The 21,479-nt window shown below is 41.5% G+C and overlaps 1 protein-coding gene across 1 annotated transcript in view; it reads right to left on the reverse strand.

The window, feature by feature from the left end:
- tmub1 (transmembrane and ubiquitin-like domain containing 1) overlaps positions 1–10,216 on the reverse strand; it is a 54,006-nt gene extending 43,790 nt beyond the window's left edge. The window contains exons 1-2 of the mRNA XM_034183622.1: positions 10,144–10,216; positions 5,241–5,725 (exon numbers count right to left, since the gene is read on the reverse strand). Coding sequence (XP_034039513.1) covers positions 5,241–5,683 — 443 coding nt within the window. The 5' untranslated portion in view covers positions 5,684–5,725; positions 10,144–10,216. The remainder of the gene's footprint in view (positions 1–5,240; positions 5,726–10,143) is intronic.
- Positions 10,217–21,479: the final 11,263 nt, after the last annotated feature.

The following is a 21,479-nucleotide window of genomic DNA, read 5'->3' on the forward strand; positions in this document are numbered from 1 at the left end:
TGGTACCTCATGTGTCACTACAGCTCTGTATTCATTATGTTCCTCCTTATGTTACTACATGTTCTGTATTCATTATGTTACCTCCTTATGTTACTACAAGCTCTGTATTCATTATGTTACCTCCTTATGTTACTACACGCTCTGTATTCATTATGTTACCTCCTTATGTTACTACACGTTCTGTATTCATTATGTTACCTCCTTATGTGTCACTACACGCTCTGTATTCATTATGTTACCTCCTTATGTGTCACTACACGCTCTGTATTCATTATGTTACCTCCTTATGTTACTACACGCTCTGTAATTATGTTACTCCTATGTACTACACGCTCTGTATTCATTGTTACCTCCTTATGTACTACACGCTCTGTATTCATTATGTTACTCTTATGTTACTACAAGCTCTGTATTCATTATGTTACCTCCTTATGTTACTACACGCTCTGTATTCATTATGTTACCTCCTTATGTTACTACACGCTCTGTATTCATTATGTTACCTCCTTATGTTACTACACGCTCTGTATTCATTATGTTACCTCCTTATGTTACTACACGCTCTGTATTCATTATGTTACCTCCTTATGTTACTACACGCTCTATTCATTATGTTACCTCCTTATGTTACTACAAGCTCTGTATTCATTATGTTACCTCCTCATGTTACTACACACTCTGTATTCATTATGTTACCTCCTTATGTTACTACAAGCTCTGTATTCATTATGTTACCTCCTCATGTTACTACACGCTCTGTATTCATTATGTTACCTCCTTATGTTACTACACGCTCTGTATTCATTATGTTACCCTATTTACTACACGCTCTGTATTATGTTACCTCCTTATGTTACTACAAGCTCTGTATTCATTATGTTACCTCCTCATGTTACTACACTCGTATTCATTAGTTACTCATCATGTTACTACACGCTCTGTATTCATTATGTTACCTCCTTATGTTACTACAAGCTCTGTATTCATTATGTTACCTCCTTATGTTACTACACGCTCTGTATTAATTATGTTACCTCCTTATGTTACTACATGTTCTGTATTCATTATGTTACCTCCTTATGTTACTACATGTTCTGTATTCATTATGTTACCTCCTTATGTTACTACACGCTCTGTATTCATTATGTTACCTCCTTATGTTACTACATGTTCTGTATTCATTATGTTACCTCCTTATGTTACTACAAGCTCTGTATTCATTATGTTACCTCCTTATGTTACTACACGCTCTGTATTCATTATGTTACCTCCTTATGTGTCACTACACGCTCTGTATTCATTATGTTACCTCCTTATGTGTCACTACACGCTCTGTATTCATTATGTTACCTCCTTATGTTACTACACGCTCTGTATTCATTATGTTACCTCCTTATGTTACTACACACTCTGTATTCATTATGTTACCTCCTTATGTTACTACACGCTCTGTATTCATTGTTACCTCCTTATGTTACTACACACTCTGTATTCATTATGTTACCTCCTTATGTTACTATCAATCAATCAATCAATCAATTTTTTTCATATAGCGCCAAATCACAACAAACAGTTGCCCCAAGGCGCTTTATATTGTAAGGCAAGGCCATACAATAATTATGTACTACACCCTCTATTCATTGTTACCTCCTTATGTTACTACACGCTCTGTATTCATTATGTTACCTCCTTATGTGTCACTACACGCTCTGTATTCATTATGTTACCTCCTTATGTGTCACTACACGCTCTGTATTCATTATGTTACCTCCTTATGTGTCACTACACGCTCTGTATTCATTATGTTACCTCCTTATGTGTCACTACACGCTCTGTATTCATTATGTTACCTCCTTATGTTACTACAAGCTCTGTATTCATTATGTTACCTCCTTATGTTACTACAAGCTCTGTATTCATTATGTTACCTCCTTATGTTACTACATGTTCTGTATTCATTATGTTACCTCCTTATGTGTCACTACACGCTCTGTATTCATTATGTTACCTCCTTATGTTACTACATGTTCTGTATTCATTATGTTACCTCCTTATGTGTCACTACACGCTCTGTATTCATTATGTTACCTCCTTATGTTACTACAAGCTCTGTATTCATTATGTTACCTCCTTATGTTACTACACGTTCTGTATTCATTATGTTACCTCCTTATGTTACTACACGCTCTGTATTCATTATGTTACCTCCTTATGTTACTACACGCTCTGTATTCATTATGTTACCTCCTTATGTTACTACACGCTCTGTATTCATTATGTTACCTCCTTATGTTACTACACGTTCTGTATTCATTATGTTACCTCCTTATGTGTCACTACACGCTCTGTATTCATTATGTTACCTCCTTATGTTACTACACGCTCTGTATTCATTATGTTACCTCCTTATGTTACTACACGCTCTGTATTCATTATGTTACCTCCTTATGTTACTACACGCTCTGTATTCATTATGTTACCTCCTTATGTTACTACAAGCTCTGTATTCATTGTTACCTCCTTATGTTACTACACGCTCTGTATTCATTATATTACCTCATGTTACTACACGCTCTGTATTCATTATGTTACCTCCTTATGTTACTACACGCTCTATTCATTATGTTACCTCCTTATGTTACTACACGCTCTGTATTCATTATGTTACTACAAGCTCTGTATTCATTATCAATCAACTTCAATCAACTTTTTTCTTGTATAGCGCCAAATCACAACAAACAGTTGCCCCAAGGCGCTCCACATTGCAAGGCAAGGCCATACAATAATTATGAAACACAGTCTACGTCTAAAGCAACATAACCAAGGGATGGTCCAGGGTCACCCGATCCAGCCCTAACTATAAGCCTTAGCGAAAAGGAAAGTTTTAAGCCTAATCTTAAAAGTAGAGAGGGTATCTGTCTCCCTGATCTGAATTGGGAGCTGGTTCCACAGGAGAGGAGCCTGAAAGCTGAAGGCTCTGCCTCCCATTCTACTCTTACAAACCCTAGGAACTACAAGTAAGCCCGCAGTCTGAGAGCGAAGCGCTCTAATGGGGTAATATGGTACTATGAGGTCCCTAAGATAAGATGGGACCTGATTATTCAAAACCTTATAAGTAAGAAGAAGAATTTTAAATTCTATTCTAGCATTAACAGGAAGCCAATGAAGGGAGGCCAACACGGGTGAGATATGCTCTCTCCTGCTAGTCCCCGTCAGTACTCTAGCTGCAGCATTCTGAACCAACTGAAGGCTTTTTAGGGAACTTTTAGGACAACCTGATAATAATGAATTACACTAGTCCAGCCTAGAGGAAACAAATGCATGAATTAGTTTTTCAGCATCACTCTGAGACAAGACCTTTCTGATTTTAGAGATATTGCGTAAATGCAAAAAGGCAGTCCTACATATTTGTTTAATATGCGCTTTGAATCACATATCCTGATCAAAAATAACTCCAAGATTCCTCACAGTATTACTAGAGATCAGGGAAATGCCATCCAGAGTAACGATCTGGTTAGACACCATGCTTCTAAGATTTGTGGGGCCAAGTACAATAACTTCAGTTTTATCTGAGTTTAAAAGCAGGAAATTAGAGGTCATCCATGTCTTTATGTCTGTAAGACAATCCTGCAGTTTAGCTAATTGGTGCGTATCCTCTGGCTTCATGGATAGATAAAGCTGGGTATCATCTGCGTAACAATGAAAATTTAAGCAATACCGTCTAATAATACTGCCCAAGGGAAGCATGTATAAAGTGAATAAAATTGGTCCTAGCACAGAACCTTGTGGAACTCCATAATTAACTTTAGTCTGTGAAGAAGATTCCCCATTTACATGAACAAACTGTAATCTATTAGACAAATATGATTCAAACCACCGCAGCGCAATGCCTTTAATACCTATGGCATGCTCTAATCTCTGTAATAAAATTTTATGGTCAACAGTATCAAAAGCAGCACTGAGGTCCAACAGAACAAGCACAGAGATAAGTCCACTGTCCGAAGCCATAAGAAGATCATTTGTAACCTTCACTAATGCTGTTTCTGTACTATGATGAATTCTAAAACCTGACTGAAACTCTTCAAATCATTATGTTACCTCCTTATGTTACTACACGCTCTGTATTCATTATGTTACCTCCTTATGTTACTACACGCTCTGTATTCATTATGTTACCTCCTTATGTTACTACACGCTCTGTATTCATTATGTTACCTCCTTATGTTACTACACGCTCTGTATTCATTATGTTACCTCCTTATGTTACTACATGCTCTGTATTCATTATGTTACCTCCTTATGTTACTACACGCTTCTGTATCATTATGTTACCTCCTTATGTTACTACACGTTCTGTATTCATTATGTTACCTCCTTATGTTACTACACGTTCTGTATTCATTATGTTACCTCCTTATGTTACTACACACTCTGTATTCATTATGTTACCTCCTTATGTTACTACACGCTCTGTATTCATTATGTTACCTCCTTATGTTACTACACGCTCTGTATTCATTATGTTACCTCCTTATGTTACTACACGCTCTGTATTCATTATGTTACCTCCTTATGTTACTACACGTTCTGTATTCATTATGTTACCTCCTTATGTTACTACACGCTCTGTATTCATTATGTTACCTCATGTTACTACACGCTCTGTATTCATTATGTTACCTCCTTATGTTACTACACGCTCTGTATTCATTATGTTACCTCCTTATGTTACTACACGCTCTGTATTCATTATGTTACCTCCTTATGTGTCACTACATGCACAATGCTGTGAAAAGCATTATCCCTCCCAATCACTCGGTTACTGTCAGATTGGGATGTTTGCCACCAAACAGTCCTTTAAGCCAGCAGAACTCCTACATCATCAAAAAATGTCAATCAGATCATAATTTGAACTGATAAGGCAAAAACCCTGAAGGTGTTTGACTTCCTGCCGGGAACCAAATCCCCCTTAAAAAGAGGTATCCAAGTGCGTCCAAACCAGACCTAATCTACTTGGATTCAAAACTTTTTGTCCATTTGAACTGTTTTTAAATCCACTTCAGGCAGACGCTGGCTGGTAAACTGGTTAAAAGAGGATTTAATGTGGGTCATTTCGAGACCTGCTGACCTCTCTGGATTTCAGACAGCTGTTTGGTTTGGAAAAGCTGTATCAAACATAAAGCTGCTGAGCAGTGGATGTGCAGTGCATGATGGGATACATGTCTGCAGTGTGGTCGCACCGTTTGATGTATCCAATGGTATCCTGTGGTTGGACCTGAGCCGTTATCTCTGTGTCATTCAGGAACTTCAGCCTGACCACCATATTCCTCTGAGATGACAGTGAAGCAGCTGATGCCTCTCCTCCTCCTCCTCCTCCACTCCTCAGAGCATCTCCTCCATCCTCCTCCTCCTTCACTTGCTGCCCAGCGTCATCCAGCGAAGCAGCAGGCAGCGACGTCTCCGTTAGTGAGCCCTCATTTACAGAACTGGAGGGTGAAGAGGAGGTGGTGGAAGAGAAGCGCGGGTCAATGTAGGAGGCAGCAGGAGTCGTGGCGGCAGTGAAGAGATGGTCATGTGGCTCACCCGTGCGGGTGGAGGCCCAGGCCAGCAGCAGCACCAGCAGGATGAGGAGCGACCCGAACAGCAGAGTCACCTCATTCCCGACGCCCTCAATCAGAGTCATGGCTGGCCGCCCCTCCCACAAAGGCAAACAGCAGACACGCACCTGGACAGAGGGAAGGAGCCACAGCCCACACAGGCTCACAGTTTAATGACATTAAGGTAGGCTTCACATGGGCATTGACCCCAAAACTGTTCAGACGAAACCCAGCTGACACATGCCAATGCTAGAACCATGTTTCAAACTACAGACAAGGGGGGGCAGGTTTGACCCACAAAAAGATACATGCATTAAAACCCACCCAGATTTACCCCAAAAGGCCTGGAACGACACACCTCCCACATGGTTTGGTATGAACTATGTTTCTAAGGTCAGGGTCTGGGTGAAATCATGGCACTTTGGGGGATGTGATGGTTCAGTGGTTTAGGCGTTGGGCTTGAGACCAGAAGATCCTCGGTTCAAATCACTCAGGGCCCTTGGGCAAGGCCCTTAATCCCCTAGTTGCTCCCGGTTTGTAGTGAGCGCCTTGTATGGCAGCAGCCTGACATCGGGGTGAATGTGAGGTATTATTGTAAAGCGCCTTGAGCGTCTGACGCAGATGGAAAAGCGCTGTATAAATGCAGTCCATTTACAATTTACTGTCCTCTCAGGTTCCATCATATGGATACACAACAAAAGAATTACACAAAATTAAAAATTATGGAATCATATCACTTGATATGTTCAATGGCTTACAGAGCATCCAGAAAGTTTTCACAGCGCTTCACTTTTTCCACATTTTGTTACATTACAGCCTTACTGGTGGAGCAGATATGCGCATATTTGAGGTGAATCGTGACTTTGACAACAAAATCATGAAATTTAGCACACAGTTAGAGCATACCAACCAGATAATTTTTGGCTATCGGCGCATCAAAGGGGCGGCCATTTTCCAAGATGGCTGCCACGGGTTGATGTTTTATCATTTGTTCACGCTGTAGACCATCAAGACTCTTGATTTCGGTGGTTAATCCTACATGTTCAAGGATGAGGAATGCAGTAGTACGATTTACAACATGCTAACACCTATGTAACAACATATGGCTAGCATACAGGTAACTAAATAATTGTAAAACCATTAAAATATGTAATATTGGTGATATTATACATGTTTTTGAACTGTGACTAATGAGAGTACAACACAGTACCCAACTTCTCAATGTTTCATTCATTGCTGTTTACAAGAATTATCCAGTAGAGGGAGCTCTAAAAATTGTCTGACCTGCAGCAGCTTTTTGTCTTTTCTCACTATTCTCTGCAGCAAGACTTGTTGGTGCAGATTTGATTGCTGCAAGAAATGTATGAGCAGTTTTTCTCACTACTCAACAATGAATATGTGAAAGGTTTTAATTAAATGCATTTACACAAGCACTATGTTTATGAATCCTCATTATTAAGCAAGCTAGCTAGCTAATATATTTGGCTAACATCAACAATCTAGCTGAGAAGCAAGCACCACCCTGCTCAGCGTGGTGCTCTCTTTGGACCGACATCTCTGCTATTTTAGCATTGTGGGATAGCTCGAGCACACAGATTGAGCTCGCTGGACTACTTTCACCACACCGCTCTCGTTGGAGCGACAACACACAGAATGTGTCTCTTTGTCCCAGATTGATCTCAATTCAATTCAAATGTATTTATATAGCACATTTAAAACACAGCTGCAGCTGACCAAAGTGCTTCACAATAATAGCAATACAAAAGTGTAAAATATTAAAGGAAAAGAATAAAAATAAATAAATAATCTAAAAATACAGAGCAAAATAGCAGAGCAAAGTATACACCACTTAGCCAGTGTTGAAAGCCAGGGAGAAGAGATGAGTTTTCAGTCTGGACTTAAACTGTCCCACAGACTCTGAGGACCTGACAGTCAGCGGAAGATCGTTCCAGAGTTGTGGCGCTGCCACAGAAAAGGCTCTATCAACTCTGGATTTAAGCCTGGCTTTAGGAACAGCCAGGAGAAGCTGGTCAGCTGGTCGCCTGCACAACCGCCTCAACATGGTTAAGCTACAGGTCATAAACAAATCGCAACATGTCCGCTTTCCAACCCATCGTCACTTTTTCTTTGCATTTTCACTTTGTTTGCTGTGTAATTTGCCCAAAAACTCAGCGAACGTGCCGTGTTTCTAATGGGGATATACAATGACTGTCCCTGGATGGAGGATTACTGCATCATATGCATCATATTTTAACCCTTCAGCTCCCGCCTCAAATGAGACTACAGTGCCCAATTTCTTCCATTTTGGAATAAGCCTGTAACATAACAAAATGTGGACAAAGCGAAGCGCTGTGAATACTTTCCTGATGCACTGCATCGCACAGGTGGCCAATTTCACCTTCATTTGAAGGCTGGCAAGTACATTTTCAAAATAAAGCAATTTACATTTTTCATGTCACCAGAGCATTCCGCTTTATGTGTATGTGTGCGTGCGCATAATGTTATAAATACGTCACAGCCCAGACTTTCTGATCTCTGTGTCAGTTTAGAAAGGTTTCCAAACTTCTGTCAAACACTCACTGTACCAGTCACACACATGAATTTCTTGTTTAAATGTTTCTGTCCATAAATTAAGTTGCTGGTTTGAGTCAAGTTTTAAGAACACAGATTATTCTCCTGTCTGTCGGTAAATCGTTCTCCTGTCTGTCGGTAAATCGTTCTCCTGTCTGTCGGTAAATCGTTCTCCTGTCTGTCGGTAAATCGTTCTCCTGTCTGTCGGTAAATCGTTCTCCTGTCTGTCGGTAAATCGTTCTCCTTTCTGTCGGTAAATCGTTCTCCTTTCTGTCGGTAAATCGTTCTCCTTTCTGTCGGTAAATCGTTCTCCTGTCTGTCGGTAAATCGTTCTCCTGTCTGTCGGTAAATCGTTCTCCTGTCTGTCGGTAAATCGTTCTCCTTTCTGTCGGTAATTGTTCTCCTTTCTGTCGGTAATTGTTCTCCTTTCTGTCTGCAATTGTTCTCCTTTCTGTCGGTAAATGTTCTCCTTTCTGTCGGTAAATGTTCTCCTTTCTGTCGGTAATTGTTCTCCTTTCTGTCGGTAATTGTTCTCCTTTCTGTCGGTAATTGTTCTCCTTTCTGTCGGTAATTGTTCTCCTTTCTGTCTGCAAATGTTCTCCTTTCTGTCGGTAATTGTTCTCCTTTCTGTCGGTAATTGTTCTCCTTTCTGTCTGTAATTGTTCTCCTTTCTGTCGGTAATTGTTCTCCTTTCTGTCGGTAATTGTTCTCCTTTCTGTCTGTAATTGTTCTCCTTTCTGTCGGTAATTGTTCTCCTTTCTGTCGGTAAATGTTCTCCTTTCTGTCGGTAAATGTTCTCCTTTCTGTCGGTAATTGTTCTCCTTTCTGTCGGTAATTGTTCTCCTTTCTGTCGGTAATGTTCTCCTTTCTGTCGGTAAATGTTCTCCTTTCTGTCGGTAAATGTTCTCCTTTCTGTCGGTAAATGTTCTCCTTTCTGTCGGTAAATTGTTCTCCTTTCTGTCGGTAAATTGTTCTCCTTTCTGTCGGTAAATGTTCTCCTTTCTGTCGGTAATTGTTCTCCTTTCTGTCGGTAATTGTTCTCCTTTCTGTCGGTAATTGTTCTCCTTTCTGTCTGTAATTGTTCTCCTTTCTGTCGGTAAATGTTCTCCTTTCTGTCTGTAATTGTTCTCCTTTCTGTCTGTAATTGTTCTCCTTTCTGTCTGTAATTGTTCTCCTTTCTCTCGGTAATTGTTCTCCTTTCTGTCTGTAATTGTTCTCCTTTCTGTCGGTAAATGTTCTCCTTTCTGTCTGTAATGTTCTCCTTTCTGTCTGTAATTGTTCTCCTTTCTGTCTGTAATTGTTCTCCTTTCTGTCTGTAATTGTTCTCCTTTCTGTCTGTAATTGTTCTCCTTTCTGTCTGTAATTGTTCTCCTTTCTGTCGGTAAATGTTCTCCTTTCTGTCTGTAATTGTTCTCCTTTCTGTCGGTAAATGTTCTCCTTTCTGTCTGTAATTGTTCTCCTTTCTGTCGGTAATTGTTCTCCTTTCTGTCTGTAATTGTTCTCCTTTCTCTCGGTAATTGTTCTCCTTTCTCTCGGTAATTGTTCTCCTTTCTGTCGGTAATTGTTCTCCTTTCTGTCAGTAATTGTTCTCCTTTCTGTCTGTAAATATTCTCCTTTTTGTCGGTAGTTATTCTCAGCTGATGGCTGGAAGAACAGATTTTTTTAAAAGCTGTTCACATCGATTTAAAGTTGTACATGATGATGCGGCGATTTTGAGAGTTTAGTGAGAAAAGCTTAAGGAAGGAATCTGACACTTTCTCTAACATTTCAGACATTTAACTCACTTAAACCCCGATGGTGCATTTTATGATCCTTTATTCATTTTAAACGAGAGCTAAGCTAACGGTTAACACCAGAACCATTTGGGGTGTTTTTAGATGCAACGATTAAAACTTCAGCAATGACACAACACAGACGGTGACGTTAGTTAATGAGACGTTACGAAAAAAAAATAAGAACAAACATGTTTTCTTACCGTTCAGCTCATAAACGGTTAGCACTGACTGTTAGCCTGCACACACTTCCTCATTGCTAATTACTCTTCTTCTCTTTTCCATCATGGCGCGTGACTAACAACATCTAGCTGCATTCCTGCCACCTTGTGGATCGGAGTGCAGATGAGACCTGCTGCCTTTAATCCGGGGTGAGGAGCACAGCCCTCCCCGTCTCAGCACTCACCCCGCCTTCACTGCGCATGCGTCATTTCTGAGCGTCATCAGCGACTCACCGATTATCACCTGTTCAAAGTGCACTCACCATCTATCTCAGCGACAGATATCTGTACAACAATCATTTCCACATAAAAGACAGCGGAAGCATCACAGCACGACAGCACGTCTGAGTCTGACTCTGAGTCTGACTCTCTACACCCCAAGCAAACAAACTGAGTAATCTGATTATTAACCATCAGATGACAACGTAAAACCCCTTAAATCATTTACAAGTCAGTTTAAATCAGAAACGGGCCACTTTTAAGGAGAAACAAGGTGATAATAGACACCGGATTCGAGTTTTGTTTGGTCTGAGGTTGTCAAAATTAGAATTGTATCTTACAAAAAGTCACAGGTGGAGTCAAGTTGAGAAGTATTGACAACACCATCCTGGATGGCAACCACCTGGGCAGAAACCCAGTCTGTCCTCACTAGGAATGGGTATTGATACGATTTTATCCACATCGATGTCATTATTGATTCCACTTATCAATCCAGTTCCTTGTCGATTGCCTTATCAGGTTTTCTCTGTCAACAACATTTTATTGAGTCTCAAAGTAAATAAATATGAAATTGGTCACTGGATTCTTGATCTCTGGACATAAATAGAAATAAACAAAATCTGTAGTTTTTGTCAAAAACGTTTCCTTTCAGATATTAATGACAAATGTATGAATGTACATACAGTAGTGTTCAGAATAATAGTAGTGCTATGTGACTAAAAAGATTAATCCAGGTTTTGAGTATATTTCTTATTGTTACATGGGAAACAAGGTACCAGTAGATTCAGTAGATTCTCACAAATCCAACAAGACCAAGCATTCATGATATGCACACTCTTAAGGCTATGAAATTGGGCTATTAGTAAAAAAAAAAAGTAGGAAAAGGGGGTGTTCACAATAATAGTAGCATCTGCTGTTGACGCTACAAACTCAAAACTATTATGTTCAAACTGCTTTTTTATCAATCCTGTGAATCACTAAACTAGTATTTAGTTGTATAACCACAGTTTTTCATGATTTCTTCACATCTGCGAGGCATTAATTTTGTTGGTTTGGAACCAAGATTTTGCTGGTTTACTAGTGTGCTTGGGGTCATTGTCTTGTTGAAACACCCATTTCAAGGGCATGTCCTCTTCAGCATAAGGCAACATGACCTCTTCAAGTATTTTGACATATCCAAACTGATCCATGATACCTGGTATGTGATATATAGGCCCAACACCATAGTAGGAGAAACATGCCCATATCATGATGCTTGCACCACCATGCTTCACTGTCTTCACTGTGAACTGTGGCTTGAATTCAGAGTTTGGGGGTCGTCTCACAAACTGTCTGTGGCCCTTGGACCCAAAAAGAACAATTTTACTGTCATCAGTCCACAAAATATTCCTCCATTTCTCTTTAGGCCAGTTGATGTGTTCTTTGGCAAATTGTAACCTCTTCTGCACGTCTTTTATTTAACAGAGGGACTTTGCGGGGGATTCTTGCAAATAAATTAGCTTCACACAGGCATCTTCTAACTGTCACAGCACTTACAGGTAACTCCAGACTGTCTTTGATCATCCTGGAGCTGACCAATGGGTGAGCCTTTGCCATTCTGGTTCTTCTTCTATCCATTTTGATGGTTGTTTTCCGTTTTCTTCCACGTGTCTCTGGTTTTTTTGTCCATTTTAAAGATTGGAGATCATTGTAGATGAACAGCCTATAATTTTTTGCACCTGCGTATAAGTTTTCCCCTCTCCAATCAACTTTTTAATCAAACTACGCTGTTCTTCTGAACAATGTCTTGAACGTCCCATTTTCCTCAGGCTTTCAAAGAGAAAAGCATGTTCAACAGGTGCTGGCTTCATCCTTAAATAGGGGACACCTGATTCACACCTGTTTGTTCCTCAAAATTGACAAACTCACTGACTGAATGCCACACTACTATTATTGTGAACACCCCCTTTTCTACTTTTTTTTTACTAATAGCCCAATTTCATTCATTACCTTGTTTCCCATGTAACAATAAGAAATATACTCAAAACCTGGATTATTCTTTTTAGTCACATAGCACTACTATTATTCTGAACACTACTGTAAATACGAGGTCTGTCCAAAAAGTATCATACCTTTTTATTTTTTCAAAAACTATATGGATTTGATTCATATGTTTTTACGTCAGCCAAGCTTGAACCTTCGTGCCCATGCGTGAGTTTATCCACGCCTGTCGGTTGCGTCATTCGCCTGTGGGCAGGCTTTGAGTGAGCACTGCTCCACCCCTCTCGTCGTTGTTTCATTGCGAGGAAATGGCGGAATGATTTGGGGTTTTTTTCCATCAGAATTTTTTCAGAAACTGTTAGAGACAGGCAGCTGGAAACCATTCAAAAAATTTATCTGGCTTTCAGTGAAAATTTTACGGGCTTCACAGAGAATAAGGAGTGTTACTACAGCTTTAAGGACGGCCCACAATGGCGCATGGCGCGCCGCGCTCCGAGCCGCCATCGAGAGGCAGAAACCACCAGATCATTTCTAAACGGATGGCTGTGTGGAGCCGGGACCGGCGTGTGCAATTTCTCTGGTTATCACAAGAGCTGGACATCAGCCATTTTCCGGCAGATTTCACTTTTAACAAGAGATTTTGTCATGGAAAGCCGCATGGAGGCTTCGCACATCACGACTGATTCTCTGATGAAGCGAGACAAAGGAACACCTCCGTTTCGGAGTGTTAGAGGACAAGTTGGGACATGCCTAGCTCTCCACAATTTCTCTTATACTCACTCGACTGGTAAGCACTGAAAGCCGAGATAGGCATGCCCAGATTATTAGAATTTTTCGCGAAGCTCGACATGTGGTGTGACGTAACGAGGTCTTGCTCGCACTGGTCACGTGATGGGGGCGTGCTCGAAACGCTGCTCACTGACACTTCTGGTTCAAAAAGCTCGATGCTGTGTTGAGCAGACTGACTTGAGCTTAACATCACTAGTTTTCCCCAGTTTTTGCATTTTGCATTTCTGGCTCTGGTTTTTGATTTTTCACTTTGCAGCCTCCGTTGTGTTTTTGCTGCACTGTATGTGTGGGATATTTTGGGACGGTTAAACACCTTTTGCACCTTTTTTGGAACTATATCACAATAAATCACTGCGGTTGATATAATCCTTTATGTCCACGCTGCATGCATTTTTGGGTTGCAATTGAACTCTGCAATCAAACCATAACAGAATGAACCAATCAGCAACCCTGCAGGCAGCTTTCCAGACTTGGTGCCATTTAAATTTTAATTTTCTCCAGACTGACTTGTTTGTTTGACTGGTTCCACCATACACACACCCCCAAGAAAAGATATGACTTTTTGGATAAAGCCTGGGACTTGGTGGAGGGTCATCCCTGGGTATTTGAGTATTGTCCTGCTCTTTATGACTTGGATTCTCTCTTTGAGGCAGACAAGCTTCCGGATTGGGTTTGGGATCCATAGACACATCTGCTGGCTATTTCCTCAAAGCCTAGATTTGATTTGCAATTGAACTCTGCAATCAAACCATAACACTGAATCCTGGAGGATTTTTTTTTTTTTTTTTTTTTTTGTCAGAGTGCAGAAACAGTAACCAGTAAACATTGCTTTTTAAAAAATTTTTACAGTGAGAACAAAGTGAAGACACTTGTCCAAGATGTCAAGAGTACTGCGCATATCTCTGAGTCACTCAAAAATTCATCCTGCAGAAAAGGGAGGAGTTATACTTCTTCTTGGGCACAGGAACCAGACATGAGGTTTTCCACCGCTCAGGAACAACCATCTGGCTCAGGCTCATGTTGAAGATGTGTGGAAAATCCCACACAGCTGGACAGCACATCTCTCAATCACTGTCAGGACCCACAGCCTCTCCTGGACACAGGCGACTAAATTCTCTTCTCACCTCCACGGCAGTGACGGTGATAGGAGGCGACGGGGAGGGTGAGGGTGTAGGGGAGGGAGGGCAGTGCCCAGGGGAGGAGGGGGGCACTGAGAGGAGCTGGGGGAGGGGGGTGGATGGGCAGAGTCCATGTTGTTAAACCTGTTCTTCAACAGGTTTAACTTGTTGGCCTCATGAAGGTCTCTTCCATCATCTCATCTGACGCGTTACGAATGTCATTTTTCTGTCATTCCTGACACATTCCTGACATTCTTAATGTGACTTAACGCCTCTGAATATGTTTCTTAATAGTGTGTGTTGGTGTGTGATATTCTTGATATTCGTGGAGCATGTTTTTGTCTGTCAAAAATCTTCCACGAATGTCACACAACACCCTCATTTTGTCTCACGTCGTGGAGGTCGCAACTGAGCGTATTGATCCGTCTTGATGAGTATTGATCCTTAATAGAACATGACAACGTTCGTAGTGGTTCCTGTGATGGTTCTTGGAGCCCAAACTGTCACGCGTTATTACGAAGTGACACAGAAACTGTCAAGTTTTGACACGACTTGTAACGCGGCGTCACATTTCACTGCACGCCACGACAAATCCGTTTTCTGTCACGTGCACACAATTAAACTCGGCTCCAAATGTCGTTCCACAGTTCCTGCTGAAGCTCCTCAGGACGCTCCTGCAGGTGTTCCACCTGCTGTTGTAACCGATGAGCAGAACGAGTCTGAGCAACCAGAGGAGCGAGAGGAGACTCACGCGCAGCCAGACATCTCTGCACCTCCTCCAGTCCGGCGGAGGAAGAAGCGCGCGCACAATTAAACCCTGCTGCATCACATTCAGTTTGATTGCTGACACCAAGTCGGCTAAAAGTCTAATTTCGGTGCTCTTCAGCGCGCTCCTGCAGGTGTTCCACCTGCTGCATGTGCCTGATGTTTGGGAAAACATGCGGGACGAGAGCCGCATGAAGCCACACATCTGGCTCTGTCCTCCTCCTCCTCTCTGCACCACTCCATGGCACGGAGCCCAAGTACACATGCAGTCACAAAGTTCTTCTGAAGAACTGGAGCGATCTGAATTCGGTTGGATGAATATGGGTGTGTGTGTGTGGAGACAATTCACCTCGTTCACAACGTGACAGAACTTAACGATGCGCTGTTACGCACAATAGCGCACAACAAGGCGAAACACTATTCTTGACCGTGCGTAATGGTTCCTGATAATTCTCCAGCAACATGTACCATTAATCGGAACGGGTGGTAACAGGTTGCAGCAGTTCCTGAGGACACCTGACGCCTCTGCCCCGAATAATCACATTCATGATCAGCGGTCTACTTCGTGGCATTCGTGACTTGTCGTCGTTTTGTGTGTAACGGCTGCACTCTGCGTTGTGTTGTTATGACTCCACCCATTCGCTCCCCTCGGGACGCGAACACACGAGCTCCGGCATGGGAGTCGGACTCTCTAACCAGAAGGCTAAAACCCAGGGCTCTGGCCTTGTGACCAGAGAATCCTTTTGAGCTGTTGGGAGTGAGGTTTACTAACTACATCTGCACAGCGACACCTGCTGGCCTCCGTTACATGTGTAAACGTAGCATTACTGTGACTAGTGATGGTTCTCACCCCCTTCCACACCTCCCTCAAGTTGTTCTCAGTTTTTCAACCTCGTCTCTGTATGCGGACTCGTTTTCCCCCTGTGATGTTGTGTCATCCGTGAACTTCACTGTAGAGTTGCTTGGGTGGGTGGTATCAGGTTTGTTGAACAGAGTAGGCTGGAGACAAATGCAGGACTCGACACAGAAGCTTTGGTTTAAAGAGGTGTATACTGAATAAGTGGGGTCGTTTTTCTGTACTTCTGCCGCGTTGACTGCTTAACTGTGTACCGTACCTCTATCTGTGATTTTTGGATAAAGCCCTTTTACTCTTACACCTGTGTCCGTGAGTCCTGGATTGGTGCCCAGCCACCCAGTGTCTGCAGTCTTGACAGATAGAAGGGGAAAACAACTTACTGGATTGTGTAGGACCCCAATCAGTGGCTTCCAGACATCTTTCACCATGGGGCCCAAGTGTTTGACCTCACCTCCACGTGCTACCTTCAAGGTATATGGGGAGCTGATGTCTGTCCCAGAGCATATAGCTCCATCAAATGGGCAGGTAGGGCAGCCGCAGTTCCCTCCTTGCCCACACAGATGTCCTGTGTAATCACTTCCAGTTAGTCACCAGTTGTATTCAAATGCTCAACCAGTCCATCCCACAACACATCATAATTCTCATCAGCCTCCAACACATAGTTAAAGGTAACATCAATCAATCAATCAATTTTTTTATATAGTGCCAAATCACAACAAACAGTTGCCCCAAGGCGCTTTATATTGTAAGGCAAGGCCATACAATAATTATGTAAAACCCCAACGGTCAAAACGACCCCCTGTGAGCAAGCACTTGGCTACAGTGGGAAGGAAAAACTCCCTTTTAACAGGAAGAAACCTCCAGCAGAACCAGGCTCAGGGAGGGGCAGTCTTCTGCTGGGACTGGTTGGGGCTGAGGGAGAGAACCAGGAAAAAGACATGCTGTGGAGGGGAGCAGAGATCGATCACTAATGATTAAATGCAGAGTGGTGCATACAGAGCAAAAAGAGAAAGAAACAGTGCATCATGGGAACCCCCCAGCAGTCTACGTCTATAGCAGCATAACTAAGGGATGGTTCAGGGTCACCTGATCCAGCCCTAACTATAAGCTTTAGCAAAAAGGAAAGTTTTAAGCCTAATCTTAAAAGTAGAGAGGGTGTCTGTCTCCCTGATCTGAATTGGGAGCTGGTTCCACAGGAGAGGAGCCTGAAAGCTGAAGGCTCTGCCTCCCATTCTACTCTTACAAACCCTAGGAACTACAAGTAAGCCTGCAGTCTGAGAGCGAAGCGCTCTATTGGGGTGATATGGTACTACGAGGTCCCTAAGATAAGATGGGACCTGATTATTCAAAACCTTATAAGTAAGAAGAAGAATTTTAAATTCTATTCTAGAATTAACAGGAAGCCAATGAAGAGAGGCCAATATGGGTGAGATATGCTCTCTCCTTCTAGTCCCCGTCAGTACTCTAGCTGCAGCATTTTGAATTAACTGAAGGCTTTTTAGGGAACTTTTAGGACAACCTGATAATAATGAATTACAATAGTCCAGCCTAGAGGAAATAAATGCATGAATTAGTTTTTCAGCATCACTCTGAGACAAGACCTTTCTGATTTTAGAGATATTGCGTAAATGCAAAAAGCAGTCCTACATATTTGTTTAATATGCGCTTTGAATGACATATCCTGATCAAAAAATGACTCCAAGATTTCTCACAGTATTACTAGAGGTCAGGGTAATGCCATCCAGAGTAAGGATCTGGTTAGACACCATGTTTCTAAGATTTGTGGGGCCAAGTACAATAACTTCAGTTTTATCTGAGTTTAAAAGCAGGAAATTAGAGGTCATCCATGTCTTTATGTCTGTAAGACAATCCTGCAGTTTAGCTAATTGGTGTGTGTCCTCTGGCTTCATGGATAGATAAAGCTGGGTATCATCTGCGTAACAATGAAAATTTAAGCAATACCGTCTAATAATACTGCCTAAGGGAAGCATGTATAAAGTGAATAAAATTGGTCCTAGCACAGAACCATGTGTAACTCCATAATTAACTTTAGTCTGTGAAGAAGATTCCCCATTTACATGAACAAATTGTAATCTATTAGACAAATATGATTCAAACCACCGCAGCGCAGTGCCTTTAATACCTATGGCATGCTCTAATCTCTGTAATAAAATTTTATGGTCAACAGTATCAAAAGCAGCACTGAGGTCTAACAGAACAAGCACAGAGATGAGTCCACTGTCCGAGGCCATAAGAAGATCATTTGTAACCTTCACTAATGCTGTTTCTGTACTATGATGAATTCTAAAACCTGACTGAAACTCTTCAAATAGACCATTCCTCTGCAGATGATCAGTTAGCTGTTTAACAACTACCCTTTCAAGAATTTTTGAGAGAAAAGGAAGGTTGGAGATTGGCCTATAATTAGCTAAGATAGCTGGGTCAAGTGATGGCTTTTTAAGTAATGGTTTAATTACTGCCACCTTAAAAGCCTGTGGTACATAGCCAACTAACAAAGATAGATTGATCATATTTAAGATCGAAGCATTAAATAATGGTAGGGCTTCCTTGAGCAGCCTGGTAGGAATGGGGTCTAATAAACATGTTGATGGTTTGGATGAAGTAACTAATGAAAATAACTCAGACAGAACAATCGGAGAGAAAGAGTCTAACCAAATACCGGCATCACTGAAAGCAGCCAAAGATAATGATACGTCTTTGGGATGGTTATGAGTAATTTTTTCTCTAATAGTTAAAATTTTGTTAGCAAAGAAAGTCATGAAGTCATTACTTTTTAAAGTTAAAGGAATACTCGGCTCAATAGAGCTCTGACTCTTTGTCAGCCTGGCTACAGTGCTGAAAAGAAACCTGGGGTTGTTCTTATTTTCTTCAATTAGTGATGAGTAGAAAGATGTCCTAGCTTTACGGAGGGCTTTTTTATAGAGCAACAGACTCTTTTTCCAGACTAAGTGAAGATCTTCTAAATTAGTGAGACGCCATTTCCTCTCCAACTTACGGGTTATCTGCTTTAAGCTACGAGTTTGTGAGTTATACCACGGAGTCAGACACTTCTGATTTAAAGCTCTCTTTTTCAGAGGAGCTACAGCATCCAAAGTTGTCTTCAATGAGGATGTAAAACTATTGACGAGATACTCTATCTCCCTTACAGAGTTTAGGTAGCTACTCTGCACTGTGTTGGTATATGGCATTAGAGAACATAAAGAAGGAATCATATCCTTAAACCTAGTTACAGCGCTTTCTGAAAGACTTCTAGTGTAATGAAACTTATTCCCCACTGCTGGGTAGTCCATCAGAGTAAATGTAAATGTTATTAAGAAATGATCAGACAGAAGGGAGTTTTCAGGGAATACTGTTAAGTCTTCTATTTCCATACCATAAGTCAGAACAAGATCTAAGATATGATTAAAGTGGTGGGTGGACTCATTTACTTTTTGAGCAAAGCCAATAGAGTCTAATAATAGATTAAATGCAGTGTTGAGGCTGTCATTCTCAGCATCTGTGTGGATGTTAAAATCGCCCACTATAATTATCTTATCTGAGCTAAGCACTAAGTCAGACAAAAGGTCTGAAAATTCACAGAGAAACTCACAGTAACGACCAGGTGGACGATAGATAATAACAAATAAAACTGGTTTTTGGGACTTCCAATTTGGATGGACAAGACTAAGAGTCAAGCTTTCAAATGAATTAAAGCTCTGTCTGGGTTTTTGATTAATTAATAAGCTGGAATGGAAGATTGCTGCTAATCCTCCGCCCCGGCCCGTGCTACGAGCATTCTGACAGTTAGTGTGACTCGGGGGTGTTGACTCATTTAAACTAACATATTCATCCTGCTGTAACCAGGTTTCTGTAAGGCAGAATAAATCAATATGTTGATCAATTATTATATCATTTACTAACAGGGACTTAGAAGAGAGAGACCTAATGTTTAATAGACCACATTTAACTGTTTAGTCTGTGGTGCAGTTGAAGGTGCTATATTATTTTTCTTTTTGAATTTTTATGCTTAAATAGATTTTTGCTGGTTATTGGTAGTCTGGGAGCAGACACCGTCTCTACAGGGATGGGGTAATGAGGGGATGGCAGGGGGAGAGAAGCTGCAGAGAGGTGTGTAAGACTACAACTCTGCTTCCTGGTCCCAACCCTGGATAGTCACGGTTTGGAGGATTTAAGAAAATTGGCCAGATTTCTAGAAATGAGAGCTGCTCCATCCAAAGTGGGATGGATGCCGTCTCTCCTAACAAGACCAGGTTTTCCCCAGAAGCTTTGCCAATTATCTATGAAGCCCACCTCATTTTTTGGACACCACTCAGACAGCCAGCAATTCAAGGAGAACATGCGGCTAAACATGTCACTCCCGGTCCGATTGGGGAGGGGCCCAGAGAAAACTACAGAGTCCAACATTGTTTTGCAAAGTTACTGTTAAGGAATTTATATATATATATATATATATATATATATATATATATATATATATATATATATATATATATATATATATATGTTATCACTGTTAAACATTTGTACCTTTGTCTTCTTTCTTATGAAAACGTTATTGTGCTGTTATGCACCTGTCTTAAAAGTAACCCTAAGAATGTACGTGTTATTCAACCTTGTTTTAGCATGCTGGCGTCAATCTGAACTGGGAATGAAGAGCTGGATGTACTTATTATTATTATACAACTTGTTTTTTGTAGCCGCTAACGACTGGGAGTGAAGCATGACGGGGTCAGTCATGAACTGGGAGTAATAGACCTGAAGGTTGTTTTGACTGTTGTGATGTGATGCTTAGTGTGAAGACCAGGACACTCCAGGCAGATGCACAACAGCTGATAACTGCAACAGACGAACGAGATGTGCTGACCTTCGACGATAAGAGTAAAAGAAAGAAACTGTTTTTCCTTACAGCTGCGCTTATTGACGTATGTGTTTATGTTACGGGAAGAAACTTGTCTCGCGTTGTCCCCCCCCCCTCTAGGACAAGTTTTATGATGTAATGAGGGCATCTCTAATAAAAAGAGCGGGAGCACAGGCCAGACTTTAGTGTAGCCTTGGTGTACAGCCTGACTGCACTCTGCGCGTCATAAATTTGACTTTCTGTCTCACTGGTGTTTCTTGACTCTGTTTGTCTTATCAAGGTTTTAAGAATGTTTGGAGGAGAAAATACCCAACATTGACTGGGGGCTCGTCCGGGATTTCAACAACATTGGAGGTGTCCGGCGGAGGTCGTCAAGTCCAGACGTAAATCCTTGGCCAAGGTCCGATCGATTGATCGTGTCTGATCGATTGATTGTGTCCGATCGATTGATCGTGTCTGCAATTGTCGACCACCGTTGGCATCGTCTGGTTGACGAGATTTTCCCGAAGAAGACAGACAGGAGGTCGAGTCAGTGAGTAGAATTTCTTTGTAACAGTACTGAGTGAGTGGTGATCAGATCACATAAACAGTTAAACTCCGTAAGCGATGGCGTGGAATCGTCTGTTAATGCAAAGCAGTTAAAATCCGCGAGGAGGGCGGACTCCTCTACGGTTGCGAGGGACGCCCGTAGTTAAATTCCGAAGGAGGGTAC

The sequence above is a fragment of the Thalassophryne amazonica genome, chromosome 12 (genome assembly GCF_902500255.1).
Source record: "Thalassophryne amazonica chromosome 12, fThaAma1.1, whole genome shotgun sequence".
Lineage (NCBI taxonomy): Eukaryota > Metazoa > Chordata > Actinopteri > Batrachoidiformes > Batrachoididae > Thalassophryne > Thalassophryne amazonica.